This window comes from Rhipicephalus sanguineus, chromosome 5, assembly GCF_013339695.2.
Source record: "Rhipicephalus sanguineus isolate Rsan-2018 chromosome 5, BIME_Rsan_1.4, whole genome shotgun sequence".
NCBI lineage: Eukaryota > Metazoa > Arthropoda > Arachnida > Ixodida > Ixodidae > Rhipicephalus > Rhipicephalus sanguineus.
In genome coordinates, this window is record NC_051180.1 from 26,844,476 (window position 1) to 26,861,304 (window position 16,829).

General features: G+C 41.6%; 1 protein-coding gene across 9 annotated transcripts in view; it reads right to left on the reverse strand.

Annotated features, from left to right (window-relative positions):
• Positions 1-16,829, reverse strand: part of LOC119393392 (AMP deaminase 2) — a 90,405-nt gene that overhangs the window by 14,525 nt on the left and 59,051 nt on the right. For 3 of the 9 annotated variants that reach the window (XM_049416230.1, XM_037660375.2, XM_037660380.2), the window contains 6 exons: positions 16,533-16,571; positions 14,390-14,609; positions 10,961-11,090; positions 9,418-9,549; positions 5,716-5,748; positions 2,677-2,721 (listed from right to left, as the gene is read on the reverse strand). In XM_049416230.1, the coding sequence (XP_049272187.1) occupies positions 2,677-2,721; positions 5,716-5,748; positions 9,418-9,549; positions 10,961-11,090; positions 14,390-14,609; positions 16,533-16,571 (599 nt within the window). The remainder of the gene's footprint in view (positions 1-2,676; positions 2,722-5,715; positions 5,749-9,417; positions 9,550-10,960; positions 11,091-14,389; positions 14,610-16,532; positions 16,572-16,829) is intronic. The other 6 variants (XM_037660376.2, XM_037660378.2, XM_037660382.2 and 3 more) reach the window with 4 other exon arrangements.

Consider the following 16,829-nt stretch of genomic DNA (forward strand, 5'->3'; position numbering starts at 1 on the left):
CACAGCACTGCCAGAGGTCCGACTAATAAGTAAACCATCTGTCTCTTAAGTGATTGAAGTGTAAATGAAGTTTTCAGGACAAGCATTCATAATATGCATTCATCACAATGAAGGAATACTAGCACTCGTGATGAACGGCAAAGGAGTGTACATAATAGAAAAGGCAATCCTAGACATTAGATAGGAATATCAAAACTTCTGCATGACATGTGAACTGCTCAAGCAATCAATCCATTGTACTGTCTGTGCCCTTACTTTCTTGGGTATTTATATCATATACAGAGTGTTAAAAAACATCGTAGCCTACTGGAACTATAACTACACGGTACTATCGTCACAGTGCCTTGTTGCTGTTGTAAACAACAGGCCGCTCCGATACCACAGGAAGTACAGAGTGTTGCTAAGGCACCAATACTTTCAAAGGAAGGTGTATGTTGACGAGAATGTTGTAGCCATGATTATTTAAGTTAATCGAAGCACAGGCTGTAGTGGCTACAGCTTCTTGAAATTAATGATGAAATATGTACATAACCAAGCCCTGATAGCATGAATTAGTGTCATTCCTGATAACAGTGTTTAATGTGGAACAATCTCCTTCAAGCAGAGTCCCAACTAGAAGAATTTTTTATCGCATTTTTGTCAGATAAATACGCTGTTTTGCATAAAACCAAGAACAACTTGGAAAAGGAACAGAATACACAGAACACGAGAGTGGAATGTATACCACACATCGCACTCGTAATAATGTGCGTTCTGACACATTTCGAAGTTGCTCTCTCTTTCCTGCAATTACTAGATACATTCCTTTCCTCTGCAGGGGTGATGCAGAAAGTAAACTAAACAGCAAGCAAGTATACAATATAACCTGCTGGCAAATATCACACACCAATTATAGGCAATAGAAGTGCTATTATTGTACTGCCAAATTATTTAGATTTACTGAAAACCAAGAACTGAGAAGTTACGTGCTCCACCTCAATGTCCACTATAACAAAGAAATCTCACGCGGAATTTCTGCATAAATAACTGCTTTCAATGAGTATGCACACATATACAGAAAGAAAAGAGCAAGGTTCTATTCTTGGTGCTCTGATTTGGAGGATGTGCCAACTTTGTCACATGTTTGTTCCTCCCAGGCGAACTCTGAACTCTGCCACTCTAAACAACCCGATCACAGTGGTGGTATTCAACAGTTAGCGGAATACAAGGGAAACATTCAGCTTGCAAGGATATCAGTACATAATAACACGAGTCCTCCAGCCAAGGACAGTACTAAAAAAATTCAGACAAAGGCAGCTAGAAGAACATTGCTTGTTGAAATCATGTGACTTTACACAAGGCCTTTATGTACCTACAAGGAGTGTATGTGTCTGCAATCCTGAATACTGCTAACACCAGTGCTCTTAGTCTTTGACACTACTTGTAAAGTTTCAAACTGGCACTGTTGTAACAACATATTTCGTCAGTGTCAGGCTTGTGCATCAGCTCACACAATACTTTTCATGGCTCTCTCCCTATAAACAGGCAAAAATGACTCATTTGGAAGAGTAACTAAAAGATAAAAGCAAACTGCAAGTTAGAGCTGCTAAGCAGTGCAAGAGCACTTCTCATCATCATTTCAACAGCACTGTGCTTTTTTCTGAACAGCCACTCTGATATCAAAACATCTTTAATTACAGAATTTCCAATTACAGAAGTCATGAGTGTGTATTCCGTAAAACCAACGAGAACTGTATATTTTTACAAAAATTCCAGAAGCATTGGTAGCTCTTCGAAATATCACAGACTTTTATTTGATATTATAAAACAATGTTACGGTATGCCTCCGGATTAAATGTACGTGTCTACTGCTACAGACAAACTGGTAATAAATTTGATCACATGTTCCCAGCTTCCAAAACAATATTCACAGTGATAAGCTCAAAACTATGAACACGCCACTTATTCACCACTTTACTTATCCTCAGGAAGTACAACCAAACATAAAACCTTGATAGGCCATAAGCTGTGCCGTACAAAAGAAGCAAAATGATACACAGATTAATTCATATTAGTTATGCTCTTATGACACACTTCATGACCACAGTAGGAAGCCCAATTAAAGACATACTTGGTACATATTGGTTTTAAGTAGCAAAATAGTTACTGCAAAATTAATGAGCAACCTAGCAGTTCCCTGCTGTGGCCCTTAGTGTAGCTCAAAGACTGAGGAGTTACTGATGGCAACAGTACACGGGCAAAGTTATGAATCCACGGAAGTGTGGATCGCTGGGCTAGTTGGCTTAAATTGTCACAGGAACTGTATCAATGATGGAGTTGTATTTTGCTCTTAAATGCCTTGCGTGCAGACATTCAAAAGTGAATTCCAACAAGTAAGGTCGCTTTAGTAAGGCTAACAAATCCAACACAAAAAAACAGAAGTATGTGCACATCAACCTTATACATTCGTAAATGCGAAAGCCTGATTATAACCAGGTTGCTCGAAAAAAGCAACAAGCTGCCGACTTTGTACTTAAGTGATCTGTCTGAGGCTGGTATGACTCGCAGGTCAGGCCACATGGGCAATCAAGCACATATGAACATACACACACGCACAAACAAAAAAAAACCTGAACCAAACCAAGCAGGGCAAAGCCACACAGGCCACTTTCACGAAAACCGTGTTTGGATACACACCTTTCCATCAAATTCCTGATCAAAGCCACGGCTGAAACAGCCATACTAAGGAAGAAGATAAAAGAAAAATGCATCACAAACCTAGGGTGAGCTGAATGTAAACAAAAGAGCCAATCCAGTCCCTCTAACATTTCTATCCATACAAAAGGCTTATGGGTGTATGCATATATTACAGGTTTATTTACAGCTGCAACAAGAAGGAGCCACTAAGATTTTACTCACTTAATACTCTTACCTATGAAACTTGAAAAAAAAAGAGAGAGATATAAAACTGACAAACATAGAGGGCAAGAATTAGCACAACACACACATTGACATGTGTTTGCCTGTCCTAGTCTTCGAACAATTACCCCCAAATTACGATGAGTATAAATGACCGATGGCCTCAGTGGCAAAATCAATACAAAGGTAATACAGCAGTTTGCAAGCATGTTAACGGCGCCAGTGTCAGGTCTCATCTGCACTTATCACAGTGTCTATGACGAATTCAAGCTAAGGCAAGACAGGAGAGACTCATTTCATAAATTAATGTAATGCCAACAAAAGAAAATGTAACACGAAGGTAAGTGCTGGCCGGATGAAGTGCCCATGTTCATTCCAAATAATCTCAAAAGCAGCTCAAAGGTCTCTAAGGTGTCACTGGCACTGTGTTATGTACATCCTTGTTTTTATTTTTTTGTTGCTGTATGACATGATGAATCGCTACAGCCTGTCTTGCAGACTGCATAGTACGATTTCACCACTGGTTATCGATCATTTGTACCAATCGTTCTTGTGATAGTGAGCACAATATTTATCACATGCATTAGATGAACTGACCAGGCCTCTCAATTTAAGTTGATCCTCTGAACACATATACAAGTACTGAGAAAAAAACTTCAGGGAAACAAGTGTTAGCTAAAGACAGGGGTACTCTATGCTGCATGCATTGTTTTTACATGTTTTTTGCATGAGAGAATTGACATTTGATAAATATTCTTCGATGTATTCTGGTAAGAGGCAGCTTTAGTTGTTAATGTATGGGCACAAACACAAATATTTTTCATTAGCACCCTAACAGCTGCACATATAAACACTTGAACCAGTCGTACAAAAAAATGACCTTTTAGCTTTCATCATGTTTTTATGTGAAGTTTTTGCAATACTAAGAAATTTATGCTGTCCAAGCACACCACAGAACCTTTCTAACAGCTAAACTACCTAGTTGAAATTTAATAGGAGCATCCTTCTGCTACACCATAAGTCACCTAAAACTTGTAATGCCATGATTTGTGATCTCTTATCAACGGAGGCAATAAGAGTTGTTTGCGTAATTGATAAATAGCTAAGCCTGTGCAATAAAGTTACTTCAACGCATATTCAAGGCTCTGGCAATGCAATAGAACCAATGCTTGCGTGAATGTCCTTTAAGACAGAAACTTCGTACGCAATTCGAGGGTAAGTATCTGCAAAAAGCTTTACATACAATTTCACAGCAGTGCTTCTCAAAGCTTAAGTACGAGCAAGAAAATATGCCTTGCCTCCCTTTACCCTCATTCATATACACAAGAATTAATGGAAACATTAATGCCACTGGTTGACCTGCGACACTTAACGAGCATTTTTTGGTGCACACAAGTACAACAGTGAGGATATTTGCAATGACATGCAAGGTAAAGCAGCTGCTATATAGCAGCGTAAAGTGGCAAAGCCAAGGCCAGGTATGCGTCTCCGTCTCGGTGCAATGCGTGCCATATCATCTGCCAAGCATTCATTACATCAGTAGTCATCAAATACTGCCAGGACACTACAAGCTGTTCAGGCTTAACAGAGCTCGAGCTCACTTTCAGATGTCAAATAATAAATATGAGTGAGATGTTACAAGCTATACTATTTTGCCTCGTGTGGCAATGGTAGTGAACGTTAACCAACCTGAGTGGATCTTGATGAATTCAGTAATATCAGCGCTACTACGGCAGCACTTGATGAACACTTAAACTGCGTGCAAGACATTGGTGCTGCATGCCTGTCATGTGCACAGAAATATTGTCTTTTCCAGTGAATGCATTTATGTTCACAAAGTTTCACTGACTCAGAATAGCGTAATGTGGTGAGCACTAAGGTCACGTGCAGAGCAAGCATGATCAAAGAAAAATATTTATTGGCAGTCAATACTTATTCTGTAACTATTTAATTACTTTCTGCAACATTGCATTCACCTCATAGTGGAACATTGCTAGACGTGGTAAAGCTAAACCACTATGATTTAAAGAGGCAAGTAGTCAACTTGTATCCAAAGCAAAATGTAGCACCAAATTCCTTCAAATACAAAAAAATGCTGACACCTGTTGCAACACCAAACTATGGAACAAATGTAGCGTGCAGTGACCTCTTGGTGTGAATGAAGGCAACATCTTGATAACAATACTAGACTTTATAAGACGAACAGCAGAGGTAAGCCACAACATGGCAGAAAAGCTGTAATAGATGATATGACATGTCCCCAGAATTCATTAGAACAATATTAATATTGTAGCACACACAATGAAACTTTCATTTACTTCCCACAACTACAACAGGTGCGTTGTTTTCTTCATTTTAAATCAAATTGTGCATTGCTGCATTCATCAAAGGCACTACCATTGGTATTAAGCTTTACACTTGAAAATACAAGTGACTTATTGGAAGCTTCTCAATAGCAAAAGCTTTATGAAGTTTGGTTGCTGTAGCTATGGGAAGACAGCCCATGTGGCTCCTTGGACAATGACATTCACTGGAAATGACAACTGCTGATATGCAGAAATAGAGGAATTCCTTAACACGAATTGCATGCATCGTGCTACGTAATTTGTTTAATTCCTTATTAAACTGCCGAATTAAGTTGTGGCTCGAGGCTTGAACTTAAAAAAAAAATATCACTTTCGACAAAAACCTTTCCACACTTGGGAAGCCTTGAGGAAAAGGATGCTTCTTGAATTAGGAAACATTTCTAATGTAATGAATCAAAAGGTCTGCCTGTCAAAGCAATTGTCCCCAATGATTAGATTACTGTCAAATTACCTGTTTTGCATACACCCACTCCATACGCCACACCTATTTCACCAAGAAAAAAAGGAGAGAGGGTTATCCATGCATATCTCTCAATGGAAAGGTGTGAACCGCAATACAACAAATTGAATAGAAACTGTGAAAACAGGGACAGAGGTATGTCTTATTAGAAATGGGAGCAAAGTGCATCATCAAATAAAATAGGAGAAAAAAAATAGAGAGGAAGGATGCACATGCAATACTTGAATTTTGTTGTCTTTTTTAAAAACCACGGTACCACCCGTAGCTACGTGCTAGTGCTACTTTTCTAAATGGACATTATATGGAAGCACTGAGTTAGTGCACACCGGCATGGCATGTACCTGCATAACCACTAGCCTTTCTATATTAAAAGCAATATTTATTATTAGTGGATAAACTAAGGCCCCACACAGGCCTTTTTTTAAAATTTTTTTCAATGCCTCAATGAAGTCGCAAAGGTGACAATTTCAAAATAATATGTTTAATGCAGGAGAACTTCAAGAAGAGCTGTCAGCAGTAGTGAAACCTTAGCTTTAAAATCCCAGCGTTAATTTCTCCACAGTGAAAAACGCCATGTTTTCCAGCGTGTTTTCCACCCTCCACTGCAACCCATGGAAACAAACGATCACCACATATTGCTGTGAAGCCACCTTTTTTTTGCACAGCCATAAGGTGCTGCCAAAAAGCCGTCTTGCACGCCAAAATTCGCGTTTATCGCGCACACCAGCTTTAGCTTGGAAATTTCAGTATTTTTGATGCGGGTTATAAGTGGAAAAATATGGCAGCTATCGAGTCCCAGATGCACAAGGTCAAAACGCACAAGGTGACAAGAACCTTGGTTTTAAAATGTCAAGGACACATTGTACGCCTGATCTGATAATATTTGCACCGTTATGAGACTGACTTTGCATTATAATTTTCTTGTAATACATGCAATTATTTGAGTCGAACCATGCTGTAACAGCGGCTGACACAAAGACACCTTTGTATTATCTAACGTAAGCTTTCATCACGTATTCTAAATACAGCTGTTAACATCTGAGAGAAAAGGTTTAGCTTATTACATAGGGCAATTCGTTTGTTAACCAGCATTTGTTATTTTATGACTGTATTCTATTTTTACAACTTTTCATGGCTGGCACAACGCCATGTTGTCACTACAGCAAGGATCCTAAATTGAATGCAACAAATAAATAGAGCAGAACGAAACTATATTAAAGATGCACATCCATTGTTTGGTCTTCCAGAACAGCAATCTACATGAACCTAGCCTAACTTGTTGTTTCTCGCAATGTAAAAGGAAAAATTTACACGTGAAAATGCTGCATAAACCCGCTGGTTCTGAGCTTAGATGCGAAAGGGAAAAACAAAGCTTGGTCATTTTTTTTTTCCTCTATTAAGCTACATTCCCCTGCTGAAAAAGTGTAAATGAGAGTTTAAGTGTTCTCCACAAATATATCCAAATTTCCAGCTTGCCTATAATGCCCATTTAAAAAGTGCTTGAGAATTTTGAGATTATTAAGTGTCTGATTCAGACAAGCTACAGTCACAAAAGAGGAAGATTGAACTTCTCTTTCACTGAATTAATTACCTATCCCTTTTGACCAGGAGAGTAACAACCTTTGTGAAAACCTTTCTTGTGGTAACATACTTTGCATGTTTATGAGTTGTGACACTCGAGAAATCAGTCATGGGAAGGCAGTGGCGTACCAGAAATCTTTTTTCAGGGCAGGAGAGTGGGGGTTCAACTACTCTTTTTACATGTTCATGTGTGTGTTTGTATGTGTGCATGTATACATGCACATGAAAAATTGTAAAATTTCGAAGGAGTGTTTGATCCCCCCCCCGCCCCCGCCCCCCCGCTCCCACCTCTTCCATGTGAGAAATACGCTGGCATGTACTTTGCAAACACTTTTAAACAGCCATACCGAAATTGCGGCAAAAGAAGATATTGCACTATCCCAGTCCTTGAGCACTGATTAAGGTCCTCATTTGAACATAACAGCGGAAATACAGGCGTCAGCAAAATGAAAAACAGACAATTACAGATAAAAATACTGCACTTGTAGTGCTATATTTTTAAACTCAGATGTCACACAGTGAAGAACACAGGGCATCAAAATTGCCCGCCTTTTAACACTAGAATAATTGTATTTTTAACATTTTAATATGCATTTCAAGCATTGGAAATTTATAAGGCACGTGAGGCAAGACTGTATTATTTGCCTACCGTGAGCCAGCAAAGATAATGTGCTCTATATGCAATGGCTTTCACACAGGCTTAACGCTTGTCAAATGGGGCCACTTAAATTTTCATGCGCTGAAGTTCCTGGTCATAAAAACATAATATCTCATTTAAAAAACAAGACAAGATAATTCTCCCTCCCACTGTCATGAATCATATGGCCACTGGGTCCTGTAGGCAGCTGCTGAGGCTGAGAATGATATTCTACCATAACTATTACTGTGTGAACGGTCCTTGAGAACACTTATTTTTGCACTTTACATGTATGCGTTATTATGGCACATAAATATGTAGCAGAGGCTCTAAGCAACAACCGAATGGTTTTGGCACCAGTTTCCAGCTGATTATTTGAATTAAAAAAAGAATAAAGTATTTATTAAAGTGAATAACATGAATAATAAGCATATAGACTATGCGGAAATTGACCTTTCATGCCTCACACATTTTAAAATTATAGTCCATATTGAGAAAAATTCACGACACAGTAAACACCAAATTTAACAGTGGTAGGTGGCATTGACATCACGACTGTTCTTGCTGTGAAAACAACATTCCATGCACAAATGATTCGCAGTTTCAGTCAGGAAGTGCAATGCTTTCACATAAACTAGACTAAACTATACACTAAAGAATGATACAAAGCAGAAGAAAAGCCATGCACAACAGCCAGCATGCACAATTTTTTGCAGGCTTGGCCATCTTACTACAAAGAAGCGAGCGTGTTGCAATGATTAGCTGATGCTTTTCTCTTTTTTTTTTGTTTTCACTAAACATTTCAAGAACAGTGCTGTTTATGTTGTGCAGCAAGTTTAGACTAAACTTCTAAGGAATTTATAATACTGTTTCACTACATCACGGTGCAATTATAACTATGATGTGCATTGTAAGTGCATGTCACAGTTAACAGTTACAGGAAAGATTGAAGTCCTCAATATAAATTTTAAAAAGGCCAGAAACATTGAATTTTGCACCAGTATCTGAACTAACTTACGTGAACAGACAGTACTACAAAGTTCAAATGCATTGGACATATCTTCCTCTAGTGCATGAACTTGTATAAGCACATACACAATCAATAATAAAAAAAATCTGAAATGTGTAAACAAGCCAGGGTAAATCATGAATTTAAATTTAAATTTGCATCCCACATGGCCTGCAGCAACAAAATCACATGAACTTCGGCAACAAACGACGTGCGAGATGTGTCAAGGCTTCAAATAGAAGACTTAAACAGTGGCACATAAAAAATAAGACAAAAAGACAGAGTTTTTCATGTTTTTTTTCTAGGTTTGTTCATAACTATGTCATAGATCACCACCTAGACAATAGGGAACTGCTAAGCAAATATAACAAACAGAACGGCTAAGTTCTACATGACAACAAAACCACTCCCAAGGAAAACAACCCCGCCGTGCAAAACACTATGCAAAACCAGGCAGGTAACTCACCTCTTCAAGCGTCATCAGCTTATCACCCTGTTTGAACACATGATCCTCGGAATGCATCTTCATCATTTTCTTGATGAACCGAAGCAGGTGCTTTTGATTCATGCACGACGCAGCGTGAACGTGAGTATCCACCTGCAGGCACAAATCATCAGAATAAAATGTATTAGTTATGCACAATAAGCAAACCCAGTCATGAACTGACTGCAGAACCGAACGCGACATTGCGAGCATTGAACCTGAGATTATGCTGACAGATGTCGAAACAGTGGTCTCAGTGTTCTCACACATTAAAAGAAGTCACAATTTCACCGCAAGGGCGAAGCAATGAATGCGATAGCAACAAATTGTAGTGTTATACAAAGTGAGGCTGGCAGCTAACTGTTTTGTATCCGATCTCGCGTAACTACAAAACGCTGGTGTAAGAGAATAAGGCCACTCCAGGGAGAGATGCTCTCCGCATAGTCACTTCGCGTTGAGAGCGCAGCACGAAGGGTATACGAGCCGCCCGCTGTGATCCCCCCCCCCCCTCGCATCTTTTCAGGCTCGTTCAAGACGGGCGAGGCGTTTCCTGTCTGCTTCGACGGCAGGCCTCCCGAGCGGGGTGATGTTATTGCATGCACCCTCCGAGCGACGGATATGGGCCGGCTCGTTTGTTTGATCTCTGCTTCGGCCGCGTTCGTCGCCCCCGCCCGAGCGCTTTTACCCGTGGTAGAACCTACAATGCGCGGGGGGATCTTATCAATTTGGACTTCATACGGGAGGGACATGACGGCGACGGCAAAAACCCGTCGAGACTGTCCATATAACTGCTATCGCAATAAAAGTCGAAAATGTTCCGCGGTCTCTCATCACGAGAATCGTTAACCCTGTAAAGCTGTCTTTTCCTTTGGCACCGCTGTCGTGCAGCAAAGCACGATAACGCGCTGCCTCTGCGTGCTTGAATAACTAAACCATGGCAGGGCCGATCGTAGGCCGATCGCGTGCCATCAGTTACAAAAGCTAACATAATTCAGCGTGTCGAAATGATGGGAGATTTATAATTAACTTGTCCATTAAAGCTGTGACATTCTAAGAGTATGCCAACACTCTCAAAACAATACGCGCGATCGTCCAGCAAAAAGTATCGTAAGCCAATTGCCAGCGAGATAACGAGTGCATTTCGTTACGTTCGCTTCCCGTTTCTTTTTTTTTTTTTTTTTGCATCGCATAATGTCATTTTCAAGCCCTAAGTGCTCACAAATACGAGGAAGAGGCTGTTTTTCGAATATAACGTTTTCCATAGTGACAACGACTGCTTAGACGACAGACAAGCTATAGACGAGCTGTCTAATGCAAACCATGCGCTTCTGTTATACCTACGCCTAAATTATCACGTACATTTCACAACTTATGCGCACAAACTGTGTCTACTTTTTGGGTCGACACATACGTACTACGAGCGCATCAATGTAGCAGGTAGTCGATCAATGAGTTGAAAGGACGGCTACCATACTGGCTCGTCAAACATGCCAACTCCCAGCCGCAGACAGACAGATATACGTGCCTTCCTGATGTTGTAGAAATCACGATGAGGTACAGCCTTCTGGGCAGCCAGCTCGCGCAGCTCGTTGAGAAGCACGTGAAGCTGGAATTTGGACGTCAAGTAGCTGAGCCGTCGGTAGCAAAATGATTTACTGTAAATAAGGAAAGAAAAATGAAGGGGCGGATATGGGACGTGAGAGTGAAAGCGTGATTCGACCGAGAAAGGAACCCGTATGACAAGCAGAACGTGCACGCACGAAATAGGCAAAGCCAGGAGACGGCGTCGGTAAAGAAGTACAGATTAACAGCTCTCCGAACGTGATGCCGTGGTGGTAGATTTCCGCCCAACAGCCGGGACAGAATTGCTGTACCGTGAGACGTTAGCAGACAGGCAAGCGTACGCATGTTTTATTTGTTTTCTTCTCTCCTTTGCGCGCTCTTTTTTTTTACCTCAAGCATAGCGGGGACCATGTCATGTTTTCGCCGAAGTACAACCAGGGGGCAAGTTGCTATTGTTAGGAGAAAAATTGCACTGTTTCCTGACACATAATAGCGCATTATTGTAGTCACGTGCTATTAACCGTTGCGGTGTACACGAGGGCTCAGGTACATAAGTCCAGCTTAGAGCGTGTATTCATTGCACAACAGCCTTGCGCGAAGTCGCGTAGAAAAAGTTGTTTATCTGGTTCTTAAATAAAAAAAGAAAAGATGTGAACCACTGTGCGGAGCGGGCGTCCGCAACTTCAGGAAAGCTAGTGCATCCATAAACAGGTGTAGGTTTATGTACAAACTACGCGCACGGGCGTCCATAGACTCGCACATATACAATTTAAAAGTTACAGGTGCGGGCAAATAATAAATTGCGTGTCAAACGTAATCCAGTCTCCCATATCTCTGGTTCCCGAACCTTAATTAATTTTCAGTTTCAGCGTGCTGATAAAATGCACGCATTCGTGAAAACAGGAGGGCGGGGAGAGGGCGGGCATGGCTTCCCTGCGCTGCTGCCAGGCATGTGCCACGGCGTATGGCTGTGCGTACTAAAGCACCTGCAGTAATTGTAGGTGTGCGGCCGATCGATTCGGCGCTGACAGCTATAGCACGGGTCTCCTGCGTGACATCAGATCAATTCCATAGCTGCGGCCGCAATTCTTACTTCCTTCCACTTGTCATATCGCGTTCGACACGCCATCGGGCGCTAGTCACGACAGTGCAGCATCAGCCTTGAAAAACGACAGAAAAAGAGAGAGGAAAAAACCACTTCGTGCGGGTACTTCCGGGCTTAAAGGTCCATCGCCATGTGTCAAGAAACGCACGATATGGAATTATAGGCTGACCGCCTCAGGCTCATCACGCGGCCCCACTGACGGCAAGACATATAAATACTACTACAGCACACATTTTGCCGCAAGTTAGCACACACACCCACAAACACACACGCAAAAGGAAGACACACAGACGATGGCGTGTGTTCCTTTTGTGTGTCTGTTAACTTACAGCAAAACATGCCCTGTAGAAAGTGTAACAACTGTGCCAAGAACAGTTCTGTTGATATAAAATCGACTAGGCCGTGTAAAAGAACGTGTAAGCTTCGCATGTCCAACATCAAAACCCGTATTGGCGCTCGTTGCTTTCCCTTGCGTATTTGGAGCATAATTTCAATTTCACTCTATATCCGACCATCGCTGTCATTTCACTGATGCCTCCACACGTATGACGCAAATGTGGCAGCCTTATCCACACAGCGGCACGATAGATTGATGTCGTTAGGCTACGCTGCAATGAGCACACATGGCTGCATAGACGTGCGCACAAGTGTGAGTGGGGGGTGGGGGTGGGGGCACACCTTTAAAGAGGGACGCCACTACTGCCCCATACCATTACTCTAGAATAGCAGACTGTTGGGCTAGTCGGCTATCTATGAACACTACAAGAATAAGCGCTAAATATCGACGAGCACAATGAACGACAACGGACTAGCGCTACTAACGACTGTTTATTTTCGTCACACCCACCGAGTTTAACCCTTTCAGACACCACCTATGAAGATCTGTCTGTAAATGGGTCAAATCGATACAATGCTATTTCAAAGCACTCGATATTATATTGCAACAAAAGTAGTGTGGCAATACGATCATTTATGTGCGTCATAGTAATAATTCCGGATTACTTTGTAATTAAATATCTATTTATTCTGAACCCATTCATGCTATGTTTTGCATAAATAGAATGAAATCTCAGGCTCGAAACATAGTGCCAATTCGTTTTCGGTTATGTCCATGTTGAACACAGAAAAATTGTACTTTTTACGTGGGTCGCGGGAAGCGGCACGTCGAACGACTCGTCAAATATGGTAGCGCCTTCAGCAAGGTGATCGTATGCAACAGTACGCTGCAAAATGAAGCTAAATGAAGACAAATTTATTAAGCAGGAGCTTCAATTCATTCAAGGCTCAATGTATAATGCTCTTTCGTAGCCCTTAGTCGATACAAATAGCAGAAACAAGTGGTGTACAGAATTGTGTACATAGTGTCTCAAAGGGTGACGGAATACATATATTCATGGTGCTGCGCATGCGCAACATCGCATTGGAAACACAAAGCAAAAAAAATCATATATAATACAGAAAACGAATATGCGATTATGTCACGAAACACGCGACAGCTGCGCATGTCAAAAGAAGCCTTGCAAAAATTCAAATTCAGAAGCATGCAAGGACACCGAAGTCTCACACATGCACCAACGTTCTTTCTGATAAAAAACGCCTCTAAAGCGATCCCAGGTGAACTGCTCTAGCTCTTGCCTAGAATACTATTACTCGGTCGGACTTTCCCCTCATTTTTAATGCGCAGCTAGGGTTATGGTTTTGCGTGTTTCTTGACGATAATGGCGAAGAAGGACCACATGATGTTGCATTAAAAGAACTGCTTACTTTACCCCTGGAAAGCCGGGGACCAATGGCAGGCCGTTGTGAGGAGCACGTCATCGCTTCATTTTCATTTTTGCTTCCATTGTGGCGCTCGTTTTCTTTCGGACTCAACCAAAGGGGTGGGAGGGAGGGCGCTGTGGCGAAACTTGCCCCCCGCTCAAAATGAAGAACCCTTCGCACGCCTATGCATGGCTGGACCTCATTTAAAGATGTAATATATCGAGGATACTTTCTCGCTGGGATAGTTGGCCCAATCTCAATAAAACAATACCAAGGAAACACTCCCACAACCATTATAATAAAAAATTACCCGCTACGCATTTTTCTTTCATTTTTTATTATATTGCTTCCCTCAATATCGTGCAAGTGTTACGTCTCCAGTTGCTCCTTCGTGGCTCACGGACTATCTCGAGCAAATAACGCGCTGACCGAGTTGATGCGAAACGCTGGAACCAACACCACACGCTACCGATCGTGCAAGCTGACGATCAAGGGCTATAGACACGGCACGCATGCTTCACTCACAGCGGTCCGTCGGCGATCATGGCGCACATGAGGTTGAGGTCGTTGATGAACTGCGGTAGGTTGACGTAAGGGAAGTCCATGGGCTTCTCAACCGCCATGTCCTCCTTGTTCTTGTAGACATGCACCACGCCGTTGTGCATGCGTAGCTCGCAGTTCATGTTGGGCAGTACTTCGCAGTTCCACGGCTCCGTCACCGTGGGAACGCAGTAGAACGGGTGGTCTGTCGCCCCCCAACCAGAAACCAGCGTTATCAAATGCGTGACGCTCTAACTAGTAGCCTTTCAAACCAGCGGAAGTGTAGGCAGCTCAAGCTAATTTAGATAGACAAGTAAATATCAGCTTAGAGTGTATAAGAAAATGAGACTGCCTGAATCCAAAACATGCGCGTACGATATTTATGACTCGCTACTGCCAAGCCCATTACATTACATGTACCAAGACAAGCGTGGCTTCGCCTGAAGGAATTCGAATGATGATTCCCTTCTTGAAAACGCTATGTGCAAAGCAGTAAACATACGGAGCGAACAGCTGGACAAAGCTAAAACACGCGAGGAGTCGTAGATAATCACAGTTCTTGTTGTTATCTTTAACATAACGGTTTAACAAGTTTAGATCACATTAGAACAGCCACGTAAACGATGCGTGGACATACGAATAGACTGCGGGCTATCCAGCTGTGACTGATAGCAATTATATAATTAGTCTCGCTTATACGTCTACTTATAAGAAGAAATGCAAGAGTTCTATTAAGTAAATACAATATATTTACGTCAAGATTACCGATACTTTTTTTTAATGAAAAGCTGCCATGGGGAAAAAGAAAAGGTAAAATGAACTTATGTTATTAAATAAAACTCGCTTTGCACAGTCAAAATGCAAAAAATGCAAATAGAATAGCTTGAAAGACATTTAAGCCACTCGTCGATATGCAGGCCATTAATTTCTGTACATTATACGTCTACAGTGTACTTCCATAGCGTAAGTAAGCGAATTGGCCAGCTATTATTAATGAACAGGAAACTGTCAAATGTAATATTACAGTTACTCCACAGCCTTTACACATACGAAAATGCAGTAGCATCATCCAGGTGTTGGCGTACAGTAAGCATGCTATAAAAACGAGGCATATTAAGCTGCAGCAAACTGCAGCGCAGCATTCGACGCTACGGTTAAGTCTACGGAAAGCATATTCAACCTTCAAAGACACTATAAGACTGTTAGTAAAGCATAAGATGCTAAGATTTCATGGTTAGCATTCTTGGGCTAACGGTGATCTCCAGCGGACTAATCAGGGCGTCGAAAAACCGTTCTGAGCCTTGGTGACCCATGTGGTGCTTCGGTGATTCCCTAAGTTAAAAAAGCGGTCTCTAAACTTTGGACGCCGACTGTACGTGCGTCATCCCGTTTCGTGATTCCACAGAGTCAACAATGTGACTCAATTGTAGGCGCTAAGATACCAATGAAACCTGTCTCAGCAGCGGTAAAGGTCAGGTTTGCTAATACCTCAGGAGGCTGAACGCTGACTAGGTTTACAAGAGCTGAACACGTTCGCAACCACTTCTTTATTGACTGGAACAAGCTTGATGCCAGTGTATTCGTTGATTGTGAGTCAGCTGAAGTTTTTCAGCGTCATTTGGAAATGATTTGTACATAACATTGTATTTAATATTGTATATTGCGCTTTCCCGCCCCTGTAACAGGCCGTGAGGGCTTACAGTATTGTAAATGAATAAAATAAAAAAAAAGTCCTGCGCCATTAGCGGTACAGGCACACCGAATGCACAAGTGGTGCTGGGCACTAAAACACAAGTCGGCATTACCATGAATCGAGTTCTCGTGAATAAAGCTTAGAAGTACTGCAGGTTGCCATTACAGTTGTGAGACAGAGGATTTTTGCTACACAAGTGCGCCACCTGGGTCCGCCAAGGCTGAACAGTATTTTCTGTTTTCGGCACCGTGGAAAGCACGAACTTCAACAATTGCTTCTGATTATTTTTTTTTTCGAGGGGGAAATGGTGGTGCCCAGGAAAGAGATGGTAAAGGGAAGGACAAAATATGACAGCTCCTGGGGGCACATGCCAGGGAGTGAAAAAAGGTCTGGCATAGGAGGGGCCCCTCGACATGCAAAAAATCGACGGTATACCTTTAGTTTTAACCCGTTTGGTGGTTGGCACCTTTAGACCTTGGAAGAGCAAACCATCGAGTGATATAAAAATGTGAAACAAACAAACAAAGATGAAAAACGCCGGAAGGCATTAAAAATGTAAAAAGATGCTTCACAACTAGTAAAAATTTGATGCCTCGAAGAAAAAATGAAAGAATAATGTAAACAAATAATTTAAGCAAGACAAATTTGAAGGCCCCATCGAAAAAAAAAAGAAGAAACTCATTTCGATATGCACACGGAGAACCATAAAGCACATACTCGTAAACACAGTGA